Source organism: Alligator mississippiensis, chromosome 11, assembly GCF_030867095.1.
Source record: "Alligator mississippiensis isolate rAllMis1 chromosome 11, rAllMis1, whole genome shotgun sequence".
Lineage (NCBI taxonomy): Eukaryota > Metazoa > Chordata > Crocodylia > Alligatoridae > Alligator > Alligator mississippiensis.
Window position 1 is genome coordinate 58,013,435 of NC_081834.1, and position 17,426 is coordinate 58,030,860.

The 17,426-nt window shown below is 51.4% G+C and overlaps 1 protein-coding gene across 2 annotated transcripts; it reads right to left on the reverse strand.

The window, feature by feature from the left end:
- Positions 1–258: 258 nt before the first annotated feature.
- Positions 259–16,670, reverse strand: LOC132243839 (uncharacterized). 2 transcript variants are annotated; one of them, XM_059714338.1, is made up of 2 exons: positions 16,589–16,670; positions 259–4,494 (listed from the first exon to the last, which is right to left on the reverse strand). In XM_059714338.1, exon 2 carries the CDS (start codon positions 4,169–4,171, stop codon positions 2,807–2,809), a length of 1,365 nt encoding a protein of 454 aa, XP_059570321.1. In that variant the 5' UTR covers positions 4,172–4,494; positions 16,589–16,670; the 3' UTR covers positions 259–2,806. The 2 variants fall into 2 exon arrangements, with proteins under 2 accessions (XP_059570321.1, XP_059570320.1); XM_059714337.1 differs by lacking the exon at positions 16,589–16,670 and adding an exon at positions 14,385–14,470.
- Between the last annotated feature and the right edge of the window lie 756 nt (positions 16,671–17,426).

The window sequence follows — 17,426 nt, forward strand, 5'->3', positions numbered from 1 at the left end:
CGGTTGGGCGGATGGAGACATAGCCACCTATCTTCCTGTCTTGTCCAGCTTGATGATACGCCACGTGGGCCCACAGAGTATTAGCGTCCATGGTCGGAGGCTGGTGATGGTTCCCCCATGGGCAATATCTGACTAACTCATCAACGTCTCCTTCGTTCCCCCTTTGCCTCAAGGATCCTGTCCGTGACGCCATGACCAACCTGACGGTGGGTGGTTGGACCCAGAAAAGTGCTGCGCGAACAGGCCGGGGACGAAAGGGTTACGGGACCTTGTTTCTCCTTCTCTTATCTCTCTTCCCATTGACAGAAAACAATTAAGGAGGCGGTGTAACAAATAAATGCTTTACTCACACTTTTGTATAGGTGGTTTCCTTTACAGCAGTTTCAAGATTAAACTCGCTGGTGACTCGAGAGCTCTAAACACGTTCGAATGATATATTCGGTCGTGATGGGGGGCGTCCGGGGGGAAGGGATTTCGTGGACGCAGGACCTCTGGTGAGGGTGATCAGGCCTCTCCAATATGGCACGGGTCCTCTCTCTTTTTTTGGCGCGCGCGCTTTTTTTAAACAGCTCGCCGCCTTTTTTTTTCTCTCTCCTCCCCCAATCATGCCCCCTGCCAATCAGCACGGGCTGGGACCACCGATCTCGCCGCTATCAGGCCGCGCTCATCACCTCCCCCACGCCATGAGCACAACTTGCCCTTATGTTTGGCGTGACAGCACCTCTAACACTTCAGTGTCAATCATTTCTACACCCAAAATAATATGGCCACACTTGAGTTAAGGTTTTGAACTTGTGCTAAAAAGAGTCCGCAGGGCTTTACCACAGACAGTACCAAGAAGGGCTAATGAGAGCAGCATTGTAAAAGAAAGGATGGTTTGAATAATGGCAGACCATTAAAAAGGAGAGAGGGTTGTTCACACCTGTAGAGTGGAGAGAGATTAGCAGGAATCTTGCAGGAAGTCAACTGACGCCCTCAGCACTGCCTGAGTACAACACCAGTGGTCCTATATTATATTGAGAAGAAATTAGATGAAGTGATAGGTCCATGGGCAGATCTAGGATTTTGAAAAGTAGGGTGCAAATGGCATGGTGCATAATCACATACAATATAACACATGACATCACATATAATATATTTTTCCTCCGGTTAAAAGAAACTAGAAGCTTTATTACTATGCAAAGCACCATATCAGTTGAATATCAAAGCAACAACAAATATATCTTTGATTGGAACGCGCACTTATTTGCTAGATAATACACTTGAAAACATTCTAAAAAACCCAGAAATTAGGCAAAAATTGTCAGAATAGTAAAAAAAAAACTTGCTTCATTCATATATGTAAGTTAAAGAATAGTGCAACAAACTAGGCAAGACTAGTAAAAGATAATATTTCATTAGTCTTGTAGCAACTATAGTTAAATATACATCTCTTATTCAGATCTGTAAGACAATATCTAGCTTTCTTGAGTGTCTTGACAGCGCCTCCAATACTACACTATCAGCCATTTGTGCCCCTGAGTTCATAGGATCGCACCTGAGTCAAGGTTTTTAGCTAGAGCTAAAAAGCCCCTGCATGGCTATGAAATGGAAGGGCATCACCAGGAATGGCCAACAGACAGCAACATTGCAGAAGAAAGGATAGCTTGAATAGTGGAAGATCAAGATGAGAGGGTTGTTAACATCCAAATCTGTGCTGCAAAAAAAAGCCCCTGTTTTTCAGCTGGCTTTGAGCCCTGGGGCATGCCTAAACCCCTTAGGTAGCTGGCTTCATGCCAAAATTCTCCCAAAGATCTCCTTGCTCAACTGCATGTAAACGCAAGCCTAGAGCCAAGTGCTCTGGCTTTGGCAGGGCTGAGGAAATGAACACCTAGAGTCCAGGCCCAGAGGGTCAAGTAACTGGTTGCTTCCCCTTTCATGTAGGGAAGCTGGGTCTGGTTGGGGAGTCATGACACTGGGGTTCTCTTCCCAGCTGTGAGTGGACAGTGGGATCTGGGGGTGGTGCAAACTGGAGGGGTGAGAGGCAGGACTCCTGGGCTCTCCCCCAGCTGTGGGAGGAGAGAGGAGTCCATTGGGTTAGAACACAGTGGGGATGGGATCCTGGACACTTGGGCTCTGTCCCAGCTCTGGGGTCTACTGGATTACAATGGGGGGCTCTAGGAGCCACGATTCAGGGTTCTCTTCCCAGTTCTGAGAAGATGATGGGATCTGGAAGTGTTGAGAACAGGAGGGATAGCGGGGAGGATTCCTGGGTTCTCTCCTAACTCTGTCAGGGTAATGGGGGCTACCAGGTAAGAAGGAGTTGGGGGGATTTAGAGCCAGAATACCTGGGTCATTTCCCAGCCTGGGGAAGGCAGTGTGGTCTACTGGATTACAATGGGGGTAGGCACAGTGAATCAGGACACCTGGACTGTCTTCCACCTCCGGGAAGGGAGTAGGGTCTACTTTGTTCCAATATGGGTACTGGGAGCCAGGACCCCTGGCTTCGCTTCCATCTCTGGGAAGGCTGTGGGATATGGGGAGGGGGGAGAGGGGGTTAGAGAAGGAGGGGTTGGCAGGAAGGACTCCTGGGTTGTCTCTCCACTATGGGATGACTGTGAGACCTCAGAGGTGACAGTAGGAGGGCTGAAGAGCCAGGACACCTGGGTTTTTTCCCACATCTAGTGAGTTTTCAGGGTGAGAGCTGGAGGGCCAAGAAGCAGGAGTCCTGGGTTCTCGCCCACCTCTGGGAGGACTGTGGGGCCTAGATGGTTCAAGCTCAGGGAAGGGGAGCTGAGAACCCGACTCTGGATGGGTCACCTCAGTGCTATAAAGCCACTTTACTGACTGGTATACAACATGAAAGAAATGGCTGAACGCGTCTCCAAAAAATTGGAAGTAGCTTCCGGAGAATGTATAGGGATGCCCTATAGATCTTCACTTGTATGGTCTCCTTCACATTAGAGTAGACCTTCCCACCAGTAAAGCACACATCCACTCTGTTCTCTTCTTTCCCGGAGGTGAAGACGATCTCCCCAACATCGCACTCCATGACCAGCCTTGCGTTCTCCCGAAGGCACCTTGGCTCATTGGAGAACTTCTCTACAGCCACGTTCAGCACATCTTTGACCTTGTTTGGCACTTTCTGCAGACTCCTTACCTTTGACCGCACCTCCTCGAGGTTCTCTGTGCTCAGAGGTTGTTTACTACACTGGAGTATCTTCCGATACATTGTCCAGGTCTTTGTATTGACCTCATAGGTAGGTTTCCCATCCTGCCACGTGATGGTGACCGTGAGGTCTCCATCTGAGAGGAACTGCAGCCTTGTCCCATCCCACTTCATGTTCATGGTGGGAATCTCTTGGATGCATGCTGGCTCATTGGGAAACTTCTCCTGGAAGATGTCAAAACAGCTTCTCAGCTCTGTGCTTATCCCTTCCCAGGATGCCAGCCCATTGTGGATTCTCTGGAGGTTCTGCTTGCTCAGCCATTGGGACCGGGAAAACAACCTTTCCAGGAACACATCTTTAGTGGGTTCCTTGACTTTGTAGTGGGGTTTCCCTGTGGACACAGTAATCTCACATTCCCCCTCCCCTGAAATGAATCTCAGCTTCATCCCATCACCGTGGATCAGCAGGCAGGCATTGATGCTCACACACTCGGGTTCTTGAGGGAATTCCTTCAGGGCCTCCTCAAAACAGATCTTCAACTCCTTTGTCAGAGAACTGCAGGCCTCTAGTCTTGTCTTGACATCCTTGAGGTTTGCAATAGACAGCTGTTGAGGCTGATGGAGGAGCCTGGCCAGATACACGTCTTTTGTGGGCTCTCTCACTTCATACTGGGGACTTTCTGTGGTATGGAATACCTTGATCTCACACTCCCCTTCCCCAGAGACAAACATCAGCTTTGTCTCCTGGGTTTCAATGACCATCCAGGCATTGTCCTGCACACACGGGGGCTCCTGAGGGAATTTCTCGAGGGCCAGCTTGTAACAACTTCTTAACCTCAAAGTCATCTTCCCTTGGGACTCCAGCTGGTGCTCAACTTCCCGCAGGTTCTCAATGCTCAGCTCTCTCTGTCCTTTCCACTTCCCCCAGCCATGCAAGAATGGCAAAAGGCAACATGGAGGCTGGGACTTGGGGTTGTGTCTATGACCTTGAGGAGAAATGTCTTGATGGGCTCTTTCAACCATGATCTCCAAGGATTGCAGGGACTCTCAGCTCCAGATTCCCCTCACAGCCCGTCAGCACCTATCTGGCCTCCTCCTTCTTCAGTCTATGGCAATCTTTCAGACCTGAGGTATCCCTGCTGCTTTTCAGAGTCTCCTACTTTCTCAGGGGTCCCTGCTTCTCCACGTCTGAGCTACAAAATACAGCTCCTCTGTGTCCTAGGCCTAGATCTTTGATGACCATCCAATGGGTGCTGTCTCACAGCCACACACAAGACTTGCTTGAGAAATCCTTCTGGGCTCAGCTGCAAGCCAGGTTTTCACTCAGCATCTTCTTCTTTCAGGATCTAGAAAAAATAACAACCAAACAGGATTGGCTTATTTAGTGTTTGCCAGAGAGACAAATTGAGAGATTAAGAATATAGGAACTGCCATTGACTGGGTCAGACCATAGGTCCATCTTGCCCAGTCTCTTGTGTCCCACAGGGGCAGACAGTGGATGCTGAAAAGGAGAGTGAACTGGGCATGACCAGGTTTTTTTCATTGCTCCTCTCTCACTTGCAGCCTTCGGCATTTAAGGTCTAGGGAGTTCTGATTCAGAGGCCATGCCCCTCACTCCCATGCTCAATAATGACCAATGCCCCTTTCCTCCAAGAATGTGTCTAATCTCTTTGTGAATCTGGCTCACGGTCAGCTTCCATTGCATCTGGTGGCAATGAGACCCACGCTTTGATTCCACACTGATGGAGAAGAACTTCCTGTTGTTCATTATCAACTGACTCCCTACATGTACGTTGTCTTCTATGTGATGAATTTCCATCCTTTGAGGTTTTTGAGACCTGGCTAGACAAAGCCATGGCTGGGATGATCTAGTTGGGGGTGGTCCTGCTTTGAGCAGGGGGTTGGACTAGATGTGACCTCTTGTGGTCCCTTCCAACCCTCATGTGCTATGATTCTGTGATGTTCCACACTCTCACATCCCCATCTTCAGCATCCTAGATGTTCCGCCATTTTTATACTAGTCTATGGGCCCATCTACATGAGATGCTTAACGTGCAGGAACCTAATAAAACTGTGCAGTAGCACATGACAGCACAAACAGTGCTAAGATGCTACTGTGTAGTGTTATTAGTGGTGTGTCACAAAAAAGGACGCCAGGAGTGTCACAAAAAAGGATGTCCTGTTCTTAGTGGGGTGTCACAAAAAAGGCATTTGCCAGTGCTACTACACAGTAACTGCATTTGCTGTGCATTTAGTTAGTACTTCATTAAGCAAGTACTAAAATAAATCTTCACCAACTACTGTGCATTAATGAACATGTAGACATGCCCTATGTGTGGTAAACTCTTGTTCTGTTATGGGTATAGTCAGGTTTCTGATCACTTACATCTGTAAAAGTGTAATGTCTGTACCTGGCCAAGATGTTAGACTGAAATAACAGATGGCACATCTACACATGCAATTAATGCGGTCGAATAAATTGGCACAGTTTGAGCAGGAGTAAACTAATCTAGACATCACTGTCTATACATGCGTTTAAGTGCAGTAATTTACTCCACCACTGGACAGTGCTTGTGTCTGATGGGACTATGCAACAGTGCAGTAAATTAGTCTAACATAGGCCTAAATGCTGCCCATGTGTAAACGGTGATGCTTTACTGAGCAGCAAATTAGTCTACTGCACAGTAAAGTGCACATGTAGATGCATCTGTAAAGTACCAATTTAAACTGGGTTACCTGGTTTCACTCTAAACTCTCATGTGGATGCTTTTATTCTGGCATGAAAAGTCTCATTTCTCAGTCTCACTTAAACTGATTCCCAGTGAATATATGGAAGACTGAAAAGAGGCCATGTTTACACTAGGAAAGGTGCACACCTACAGGTCAATCGGGTACAATTTTGCACATAGACCAGATATTCCTTGACCCACAAAGCTGTCACAAAGTAGGGGAAGAGCTCCATGTTGCAATCTAGCAAAACTGCAGAAGACTTGGACCAAGGCAGCAAAGAGGGAAAAGCCTGTTCAGGCTTGCACTGTCCAGTTGAAAGCAGAAGAAATGGACAAACTCAATCCTCCTTCTCGCATCTGTGTGATCATCTAAGACTTGTTTTAATGGCCTGCAGATGTTTGCTGTTCAGTGTGGAACACCCAGATAGTTCAAGCAATCAAAGGCTGGTACCATATGTGACCTCATTAGGAAAGCCAAGTTGGGCAGGCAGCTTGGATAGTGGTGTTCCCAGGCACAGTGACGGCTACCAATCCCTTCCCACACTCAGCCCCCCAGCCTGGCCAGGCCCAGCAGCAGAGGTGACCTACACATGCCAGCACTACCCAGCACAGCTGGTGCAGCAGAGACTGGTCTGTCAGGAGTGTGAGACAAGTCACACATGTAGGTGGCAGGACCCCACCCCGGCCCCGCGCACAGATCACCTGCACCAGTGGGTAGCCTTCCTACTGGCATGTCTCCCAGTCTGGGAGAGGGCTAGCATGAAGACCAGACTTCTCTTGCCAGTAGAAGTTGCTTCTTCACCTGGTGCTTTGCTGGCCCAGCTGGCTAAGGGAGGCTGTGGCAGGGCAGCCTGGCCCAGGCCCGGAGTCCTGCTGCTGCTCTGCAGAACCAGCCTGATGCAGAACTTCAACTCCCGCATTTGGCTCCTTACCCAGACATGGCTGCTCACACCATAGCCAGACTGGGACTGAGGGTTGCTCTGGCCCAGGTTGGTGCAATGCCCGCCCCCGCCCGCCTGCAACTGCATTGCTGATTGGGGGATGAAGCACCCCAGACCAAGCTGCCCACACTGGGTGCTGGTTGCTGGAATACCAGTCCTAGTCCTGGTAGGTGTTTCCTTCCCTAGATGGCCCCTGTGCCCCAGAGAGGCCAGAGATGAGTCCCTAGGGATGCTGGCAGTACAAAGGCAGCATGCAGGGATGGAGCTTCTGGCTGTGCCCACACACCATGGGCAGTTGTGTCACAGATAGGGGGAGCTGAACCAGACTGAATCAGATGGGCCCAGGACACTCAGAGCCTGAGATGCAGGACCACTGCCCTCCTCCCTCCCCCCACCAGGGCCTGTTTCCACTGCCTGGCTCCAGGCATTGCTGCTCACTGGGGGTGTCTACCAGGACAGCCATGGTCCCCAGGAGCAAGAGCATTTGCCTGCCCTGCCCACCCCACCCAGGGTCTGGACAGACAAGCCCACTGCCCCATGCTGGGGTGGTCTTTAGCAGCCTATCCCCTGCCAGGAGTGGGGGAAAATGAACACTGCCCCCCCAACCCTGCCCCCACCCTGCACTCATCATGCCTGCTTCTCTGTCTCCACAGCCCCCTCCACATGCCCCCACCCAATGTTCCCTCTAAGGAGTAGTGGTCCATGAGTGCAGCACCTCGGTCCGTGAGCACGCTGCCTTGATCTGTGATTGTGCCACCTTGGTCCATGAGCACGCCACCTCGGTCCAGCGTGGGACGCTTATCAAAGGGGTCTGGGGGCTGGAGGCTGGGGGCCAGAGGCTGTGGCTGGGGGCCAGGGGCTGGAGGTTGGAGCGGTGGCTGAAGGCTGGGGCTGTGAGCTGGAGATGAGAGGCTGAGGCTTAGGGCTGGGAGCTGGGGGCCAGAGGCTGGAGCTGGAGGCTGGGGGGCTGGAGCTGAGATACTGGGGCTGGGGACCAGAGGCCAGAGGCTGGGCCGGGGGCTGGGGGCTGGGGGCCTGGGGCCGGGCGCCAGAGGCTGGGCTGGGGGCCTGGGGCGAGGGGCCAGAGGCTGGGGCTGGGAGCTGGGGGCTGAAGCCGGGGGCTGGTGCAGGCTTCGCTGGCTCCAGGGAAGTGCTCCACTCCCCCACATCAGGGCCGGGGAGTGGAGCACTTCCCCAGAGGTGGTGGAGCCCACACCAGCTCCCCACCCCAGCCTCCAACCCTGCTTTGCCTCACCTCAGGGAGGAGCCGCTGCCTGCCCCAATGAGGCTCTACTGGCTCTGGGATACTGCTCTGCTTCCCGGCATGGCCTCAGGGGACATGTCCTGCAGTGTCCCGGAGCTGGTGGAGCCTCACTGGGGCAGGCAGGCAGCGGCTCCTCCCCGAGGTGAGGCAAGGCAGGGATGGAGGCTGGGGTGCGGGGCTGGGGCGGGCTCCACCACCTCTGGGGAAGTGTGCCACTCCCCGGCCCTGATGTGGGGGAGCAGAGCACTTCCCCGGAGCTGGCAGAGCCCGTGCCAGGCTACTGCCCCAGACTGGTGCGCGGCGTTGAAAAGGCTGTGCGTGGCCACACTTTTAGTTGTGCATGGCCGCGCACGCACACACCTTAGAGGGAACTTTCCCCCACCCCTTCTTCCTCACTTCCAGAAGCCCGGCCCTGGTGCCTTAGGACCAGTTGCCAGGGCCTGTCCCAGGGCTCAACTTAGCCGCTGCCCAGGGGCTGGGGTCTGTGTAGGGCCAGCCAGGCACTGCCCACCTGCTTCTCTGAAGGGCTCAGCACAGCCAGGACCCAATACTGACCTTCCTCAGCCAGGATGCAGCCTCCAGGGTGCACCCTGCAGCTCAGAGCAGCTAGCCCTGTGGACGTCAGTAACCCAGGGCATCTGCAGATGCCCCCCCAGGCCCTCTTTCTCTGTCATCAGTGCTGTGACTGGGAGCCTCTGGCATGTAAGACCACCCCAGACCTCTGGCCCACAAAGGGAGGGGCTGTCTAGGTTACCTTTAATCTACACTGTGGGGTCAATGCATTTGTGCTGGGACCGTTGCACCTTGGTGACTCTGGGGCCTCGGTGCCAAGCTTTCCTCCATAGCAGCACATGCGCTGTCTGTCCAAGGAAGCAGAATCTGGCCTGCAGAATCCCAGTTCTCCAGGGGCTGCGGCTTTCCTAAGGACACCAGACGCCACAAGCCTGGCAGCAGCTCCAGGAGCTGGCAGTGGGGAAGGGAGATGCTTGGTGCCTGCCTTTAAGTGCTGGGTCAGAGCCCAGGGATGGGGCTGTGACTCCCCTACCACCCCAGAGTGGATGCCACAACTGGTTCTGCCCATCTCTGCAAAGAGGGGGCTAAGGCCTGCGGGGGCCACTGGACCAGGGTAGTCCTGCCAGAAAGTTGCACTCATCCTGAGCCCCACTCCGCTGTCCCACGGGAGGGCTCTGTGCTGGGGTGAAGGAGTTCCTGTCCCAGCTCGGCCCGCTGTGGGGTGAGGCAGTAATGCCCAGCATTGCTGCCTGGCATTGCTGCCCTGGGTGATGGCACATAGAGACGCAGGCACTGAGAGGGGGAACGGAGAGACTGGCTACAAGGCAGCGAGTATGTGAAAACGACTCAGGGGTCATAGACCCTCATCTATGTCTCCCCAGACCTCACCCCCTGAGAGCCAAGGGAGAACCCAGGCCTCCGGGCTCCTCTTCCCCAGCTCCACGCAAGGGCTGGCAAAGCAAGGGTGCCTGATTCTGCACTTTCTTTGTCAGCACAAGCTGCTCTCCAGCTTGCATTGCTTTTGGGAACTATTTTTATTTCCTTTTACCCTTCAGAGGAACAGGGCAGCTGGGGACCTTTGCTGTTTGCCAGGCTGGGGCAGAGCCACAGGGAACCATCGGTGCTGGCCCATGTGGGACCCTGCCTGGCCCCAGAGCTCTTGTTGGAGGGGATTGGGCTTGATGCAGCAGATGGTCCACGGTTGCTTCTTGTGTACTATCCCTGGCCCACAGGTGCGTTCACTCCTGCTGCACCACAATGGTGGCTTGGACAGAGGTCAGCATCAGCCCCTACCACCGTGCCCTGGCCTGTGTCCTGGCCCTGCTCAGAGCCCTCTCCCCTTCCTACATGGGCACAGCTGGTTTAATAAGCCCCAGTTGATCCCCCCAATGCCCCAACACAGCCCTGTCCTGGCCCTGAGATGCTGGAACCGATCCCTGAGGCAGGTGGCCATGGTTCTGCTCTGGTGCCATTGGCTATTTTGTACCCCAAGGCCTGCATGGGACAGGACACAAAATGGCCACATTAGGGGGACCCCCCTGCCCACCACCACCACCGGTGACGGACTGTTAGGGACAGGCCATGGGGCTGTGGTTGAATAGCAGGGCCACAACCCCTTGCTCCTTCCACCTCCCTCTGAGAAGCAGGGCTCAGCGGTACCTGCTGGCTCCCCAGGGCACCCCGCAGGCCTGTGGCTCTGCCTCTGCTCCAGGGGCTCTGATGCAGCAGGTGTCCAAGAAGCACCTGGAGGGATTTCCAGGGGGAACTGGGTGGAGAAATCCCCCTGCCAGGCCTAGAGAGCACATGAGGCCCGGTGACACTGGATCCAGAGCCCAGATCAGCTTCCAGCCTCCCTGTTCCCAACCAGGTTGGGGTCTGAGAACAAAGTGGCCAGGCATGCAGGCTCCCTATCATGGGGGGTGAGCTAAGCAGCTGAGGGGCATTATGGGGTTGTAGAAAAAGCCCCCTTTGTACCTTTCCCTTTTGGACATGGAGAGAATAGACGCCCCTTCTTGGCTGAACACCCGCCCCCCCCTCCCCACACACACATTTTGTGCATTTCTTTTCCTTCTAAGTATTGGCAGAGACCTAGCACACATTACATGGGTGTGGCAAAGCTCAGAGCAAGACACAAAGCTGAAGTAGCTTTCTGTAAGAGAAACCTCGAAACTACATCTACATATCAATTAAGCTCAGTGTCACTAAAGAAAATAAAAGAACTAAAATATCCACAGGCTACATAATAAATGACTGATATTCTTCATGTGTGCAAGGGCCCTATGTGGAGGAGGCAGTAGGGATACTGCATGGGGCACTGGAAACCCCAAGCTTCCCTAAGCACACCCAGGCTTCCAGTGCCCCATGCACCGTTGGATCTGGGGGGTGCTTGCCTGCAAGCTGGGGCTGCCCCCACGCAGCCCTGGGGGGAGGGCATTGCCACCATGGAAGGAAGCACTGCAGCTCAAAGACTGCCTGACCTGGTGGTAGCTTGTGCGACCAGGCTCCACCGAGAACCCCCCCCCCCCCCCCAAAAAAAAAAAAAAAAAAACCAACAAGGAGCCTGATCTTCTTTCTTTTTTGTCCTGGAGCCTTCCTGGGTCTCCCATGTCTGGGGAGCAAGCTGTAAATATCCTGGTGCTAACCTAACTCACTGTCCCCAGCAGCCTTTGATCCTCATTACCTCACATTGCATTTTTGTTTTTTTCTCACAGTGCATTTTTATAGTTCAACTGTCTTGTCTTTTTTGTGGCATTTTGTATTTTATATTTTATACTTTTAAACCCTTAAGGAATATACCCCCAGTAGAATGAAGTTACACCCTGGACCATTGTTAAACCTGCATTGAAATTGTAATTGTAAAGTGATAAAATCTGTTATATTGGGCAGTGCCTTGTGTGAATGCAAGTGAATGATGGTCATCAGTAGACAATAGCCGAGCCAAAGGAACTCCATTTTAAACTAATCGAGCTAAAGAACTGATTCTTGGAACGGAGCACCTACCCAATGGACTGTTCCTGCAACCCTAAACAGTACCATTGTTAATTAATCAAAATCACAAAGGGATCCCAAAACTGCACTACCAGCAGGCAAGACCCCTGTGACTAACAGCTGTCAGGTACTACTCCAGGCCCACATGGGACAGCGACCTCTGGATTGGGTAGCCAAGATGAAAGGGATAAAAGGCAGCGAAGCGTGACTCTCAGTGGCACCCTCTCACCCAGGACCTGACCTACCGAGACAGAAGGACAGGTAGGCGACCCTCTTCTGGAGACAAGATCACCTTGAAGGAAGCTGACCATCAACACCAGACTCCAGGGGCTTGGACAGGGAGATATACTGACACCAGGGCTCTCACAATCATTACAGCAGCTACTACTCACTATACAACATGGGTTTGAATGAGTGCATGTGTGTGTGTGTGTTCACTAAGGTGACCAGTACCACCCATAACTCCAAGTTTGCATTTATAATTTTATTGGTAACTTTACATCCCATCCAATAAACTAGAACAGGGGGAGGCAACGCTTTTTGGCCGGAGTGCTGAAAAACACCACAATGCCTACCTTGGAAGGTGCTGCAGTGCCAGCATGGCAGAAAAACAAAATGAGGGCCACAGCTACATGGCAGGATGCCCTGTTTGTGCTCCTTGCCCCCAACCCAAAGCCCCTGCCCCACAGCCTGGGCTCTGTGGCTGCCAGCAGCTACCCCGGCTCTGGGTACCTGCTGGAGCCTGGGCTGCTCCGACCAGGGCTTGCAGCATCCCAGCCACCTGCTGGGAGCAGCCTGGGCTCCTGGTGGGCAGCAGGTCCCCCGAGCTGGGGCCAGCTGCAGCCGGGAGGCTCCTAAGAGCTGTGCTGGGCTCTGGCATCAGCTCCGCACCAATGTGTGCATTCGCGCGTTGGAGTGGGTGGTGGGAGGGGGGCCTGAGGCAGCGCAGCCCTGGTCCTTCCCCCGCTCCCAGTACGGAGGTGATGGCAGGTTTCCAGAGCCCGGCGCAGCTGTTTGTAGCCAGCCCGGGCTCTGGGCAGCTGCAGCAGGCAGGGGACAGGCTGCAAACAGCTGTGCCACGCTCCACAGCTCCGGCATCAGCTCTGTGCTGGTGGCAACTGCACAGGCACCTTGGGACAGACAGCAGGGCAGTGCAGCCCGCCCCAGGGCTGACTGTGGCAAGCTGAGCAAAATGTCCTCGTGTGCCATGCTCGGCATGCATGCCGGGGGGTGCCGACCCCTGAACTAGAATTTATTATGATTCTGTGAGTTGGTCCTCTGTAGCCATCAGGGTGACCCCATATTGGAGCCCCTCAGAGACCTCTCGGGTCCTGTGCTGGGATGTGGCCCCTTCTGGGGTGGGAATATGGCCCTTCATTATACTGCAGGGGGGCATAACAATTTCCCCAAAGCAGTTCCCCTAGGTAATCCTGGCCCCTTAGGAAGAGGATGTCCCTGCAAAATCAAGGGAAATGATTCTCCCAATCTATTCAGCACTGCGAAGGCCACCCCTGGAGTCCTGGGTCCAGTTTTGGGCTCCACACATCAAGAAGGATGTGGACACATTGGAAAGAGTCCAGTGTGGAGCAACAACAATGATTAGGGGTGTGGGAAGAAAGCCTGATGAAGAAAGGCTGAAAAAAACTAGGGTTATATATTCTGGAGAGGAGAAGACTGAAGGAGGGGTTTGATCACAGCCTTCAAATCCCTGAAGGACAATGACAGAGAGGATGGAGATGGGCCATCCAGGGGTTTTTTCCTGTGGCCATATTGGACAGGACTAGGAGCAATGGCTTCACGTTGCAACAGGGGAAATTGAGGTTGGAGATGAGGGGGGAATTTGTGACTCTGGGAGGGAAAGTGGGGGGGTCAAGCACTGCAATGGGCTGCACAGAGAGGTGATGGAGTCTCCAGCCCTGGCAGTGTCCGAGAGCAGGTTGGACAGACCCTTGCTTGGGCTGGCTGAGTCAGAGTCAGTCCTGCCTTGAGTAGATGTGCCCTCGTGAGGTCTCTTCCAACCCGTCTTTCATATGAGCCTAAGACATCTCATGATACTGCAACAGGGCTGCTGTGCTGAGCTGGTGTGTTTTGCATTTAGAGGGGAACTCCGATACTGTGAAAGCACTTGGTAGGGCAGGAAGGGACGTGGTTTGTTTCCAGTCAGTGCAAAGAACAGAAAGCAGGGTCTGGGGGAGGGGTCCTCTGAGCTCAGCTGGGGTGGGTTCAACATCCTAAGGAAGGCATTTTAAGAGCACAAAACTGTACTTTCTCTACAGGTTAGGAAGGGAACCTGGAGAAGAGAAAACTGAGACGGGGACTTAATAGCAGCCTTCAACTCCCTACAGGGGGGTTGCAAAGGGGGTGGAGCTGGACGGTCCTCAGTGGGGGCAGACGACAGGACAAGGAGCAATGGTCTTAGGTTCCAGCAAGGGAAGCTGAAGTTAGATATTAGGGAAAAAACCTCTCTCACAAGGAAGGTAGTGAAGTCCTGAAACAAGCTACCCTGAGAAGTGGTGGAGTCTCCATCCTCAGAGGTTTTGAAGAGCTGGGTAGACAAAACCTTGGCTGGGATGAGATAGTTGGGGCTGGTGCTACTTAGAGCAGGGGGTTGGACTACATGACCTCCTGAGGTCCCTTCCAACCCTCATTTTCTAGGATTGTGTGAAGAAGGAGGAATAAAGGAGCGCTCCCAGAAGGGGTGGAGAAGGGGAGATACAGCAGATTGTTTAAAGCAAGTATTCCACTTCTTCCTACAGCTGGAAACAAAGGCAGTGAGAGCACACAGATCTCTCCATACTCACCGCCACAGGTGTTAACGACCCTCTTTTCCTTTCTCATGGTCTTGATCTTTCACTAACAGAGCTAGCCTTTCTTCTGCAGTTCTGCCATTAGCAGCTCATGTTTACATGGTTCCTGTTTCATAGCCTTGGAGACCGTTTCTAACTCCAAGTAAAAACATTAGTTCAGGTGTGGAACTACCGTTCAGGGAAGCATTGGATGCACTGTTCAAGAAGGCTGAACTTGATAAACCTGAAAGAGCAGTCCATTTAATTCTGATAGCTACAGGACTAAAGAAACAACATCTCTTGACTATTTTTTGCCCAGTTCATTGTGGGCCTTTAATAATAATGCATGATATAGCAAATTAATGCATATCCCTATCAATTTATGTGTGTTGACCAGCACTACGAATGAAAGAGACCTGGGGGTAATAACAGGCCACTGCAAGACTATGAACTGGCAGTGCGACTCTGTTGGCTGTGGAACAAGCTCCCTCCAGAAGTGGTGCAATCGTCTACCCTGGAAATCTTCAAAAGGAGACCGGACAGTTATCTTGCTGGGGTCACCTGACCCAACCTGTCTTTCCTGCCTGGTGCAGAGAGCTGGAGCCGATGATCTTCCCAGGTCCCTTCCAACCTTTCAGTCTATGAATCTATTAAGCTGTTTATCTCTCGATATATTGAAAGATCTATCTCTTTCAATATGTATTCACAGATGTCTCTATATATTTATAGATCTATCTATTTACATACATCTTTATATATAGAGAGATCTCTCTCTCTGTCTCATATATATATTTATATATATATATATATATTTATATATATATATAATTTTTTTTACAGATCACTATATATATTTATAGATTTCTTTCTCTATGTATTTATAGATATCTTATTCTCTACATAAAGATCTCTTTCCATCCCCCTCTATATATTTACAGATACCCCTCCCTCTATATATATTTATAGATCCTTATTTATAGCTTTGTCTCTATATATTTATAGATCTCTTATTCCCTCCATGTTCATAGATCTCTTTTCCTCCCTCTATACATTTACACATTTCTCTCTATACATTTACACATTTCTCTCCATCCATCCATCCATCCATCCATCCATCCATCCATGATACACACCAATAAATAAAATAAATCTCTCTCTCTCTCTCTCTCTCTCTCTCGATCTATCTAATGTTATGCTAAACATATGTGTGTGTGTGTGTGTGTGTGTGTGTGTGTGTGTGTGTGTATAATGTTAAACATAACATAATGTAACCACCAACCAGCCTGTAAGAGAGTGTATTGTGCTAGGTGGCCTGAATATTAATGTACATAAACTTTAAAGTGAGATAAGTTATAAGACTCGTTGCATATTAGTTTCTTTGCCAAGATAGGATAACTCCAACCTGATGCATTTCCTGCAGGTTAGCGCCATATTGGAGATTTATTTTTGTCTTTGAATATTAAAAAAAAATAGTCAAAATGAAGCCAATATTAGAATCCTGACAAGTCAGACCAGCAGGACTGTCAGGAGACCACGTCTAAGCCAGCCCTCTGCTACAGGCAGGACGGTTCCCCATCCAAATCATCCCAGTCACGTGCTTGTCTAATTTAATTCTAAAACAACACAGCAACCCTGTCACACATCTCCAAGGTCCATTGACCAAAGAAACCCCGAGTCCCCTGGACCTGACTCACATAAAGCAAGCAGACAAGGGCTGGCAGCGTCCCACCCCCATAGGGGTTAAGATACACTCAAGAGATTCAAGAAGGGGTCTATGCAGACCAACCCCCCCCCAGCCCACTACCCCATACCAATCTGAGCGTGGCGGGGAAGTTCTTTCCTGCCCCCAAATGCAGCAATTGGGCTGACCCTGAGCAGGGGGAGAAGACCTTTAGCCAGGTCCCTCCAGCCTTGAGTCCCAGCAGGAGCACTGGCACAATTCAGTCACCACCCAGTGACTGCAGCCAACACCCAATGTTTCTGAGTTGACCAGACCCTCAAGCTACTTTGCGGGGAAGGGGGGGAGGCTGTGAGAGGCCTAAAATCCTAACACTTCCATAAATATGAGAGTATTTATATTTATAGACGTCCCTGATCTCTGAAGGAACTAAAGCATGAAGTGAGCAGTGGAAGGTGTGTGTGTGGGGGGAGAAGGAGGAGGGGGAGGCAGGGAGGAGGAGATTAGGAATAGAAAGGCATTAGAAATGTCCTTGATTTACCAGCATGGGGTCAGGAGCTTTGCGGATTCCTCTCTCTTTTCCAGGGTGGCAATAGAGGACTCCAGTGAGAAACTGTTTGCAGCTGGGCTTTTGGTTTCAAAATGACTTCTGTTCCCTGCACACTGCTTTAAGATAGGGTCCGAAAACAGGAAGCTTCAGATTTTAAGCTCTGTATGCTGTTGTGATATAAACCTGAGGGGATCTCTAATGCAAAGGGCTGAGTTTTGCCCAGGGTCCCATCTCAGTGACATTAGGTGCAGATCTGGACAAGGGGTGGACCTACCATTTTAAAAAGGCAGATGGTGAGATCTATATATAGTAAGATAGATGGATCTATCTGTAGATGGCTATTGGATAGGTCTATACATATATCTAGAAATATAGATGTATCTATCTATAGATGGATAGGTCTATACATAGAACTAGAAACAGATTTATAGAGCTATAGATAAATCATTCTACATCTATATATATAGATCTATATTTATATAGATCTATTTATATAGATCTACAACTATCTCTATATAGACCTATTTATATAGATCTAGAACCATATATATCTCTATCTATATCTCTCTCTCTATATATGTACCCAGAGCAGCGGTGGGGGAAGTAGAGCAGAGCTGGGCCCAGAGTGGGGGGGGGCAGCAGGGAGTGGACTGGGGCTGGACACAGAGCGGTGGAGGGAGGGGGGCCAGACCCAGAGCGGCAGGGGGTGGGGGAGGAGTGGGGCCAGACCTGGAGCAGTGGGAGGGGAAGGGAAGGGAGTGCAGGGCCAGGTGAGGGGCTCTGACCCCATTCTTGACCAGCAATTCGCTAGTAAATACATATTTTGTCA

Excerpts from the sequence above, each read along its gene's own strand:
- LOC132243839 (XM_059714338.1), bottom strand. The coding sequence starts at position 4,171 with ATGGTTGAAAGAGCCCATCAAGACATTTCTCCTCAAGGTCATAGACAC.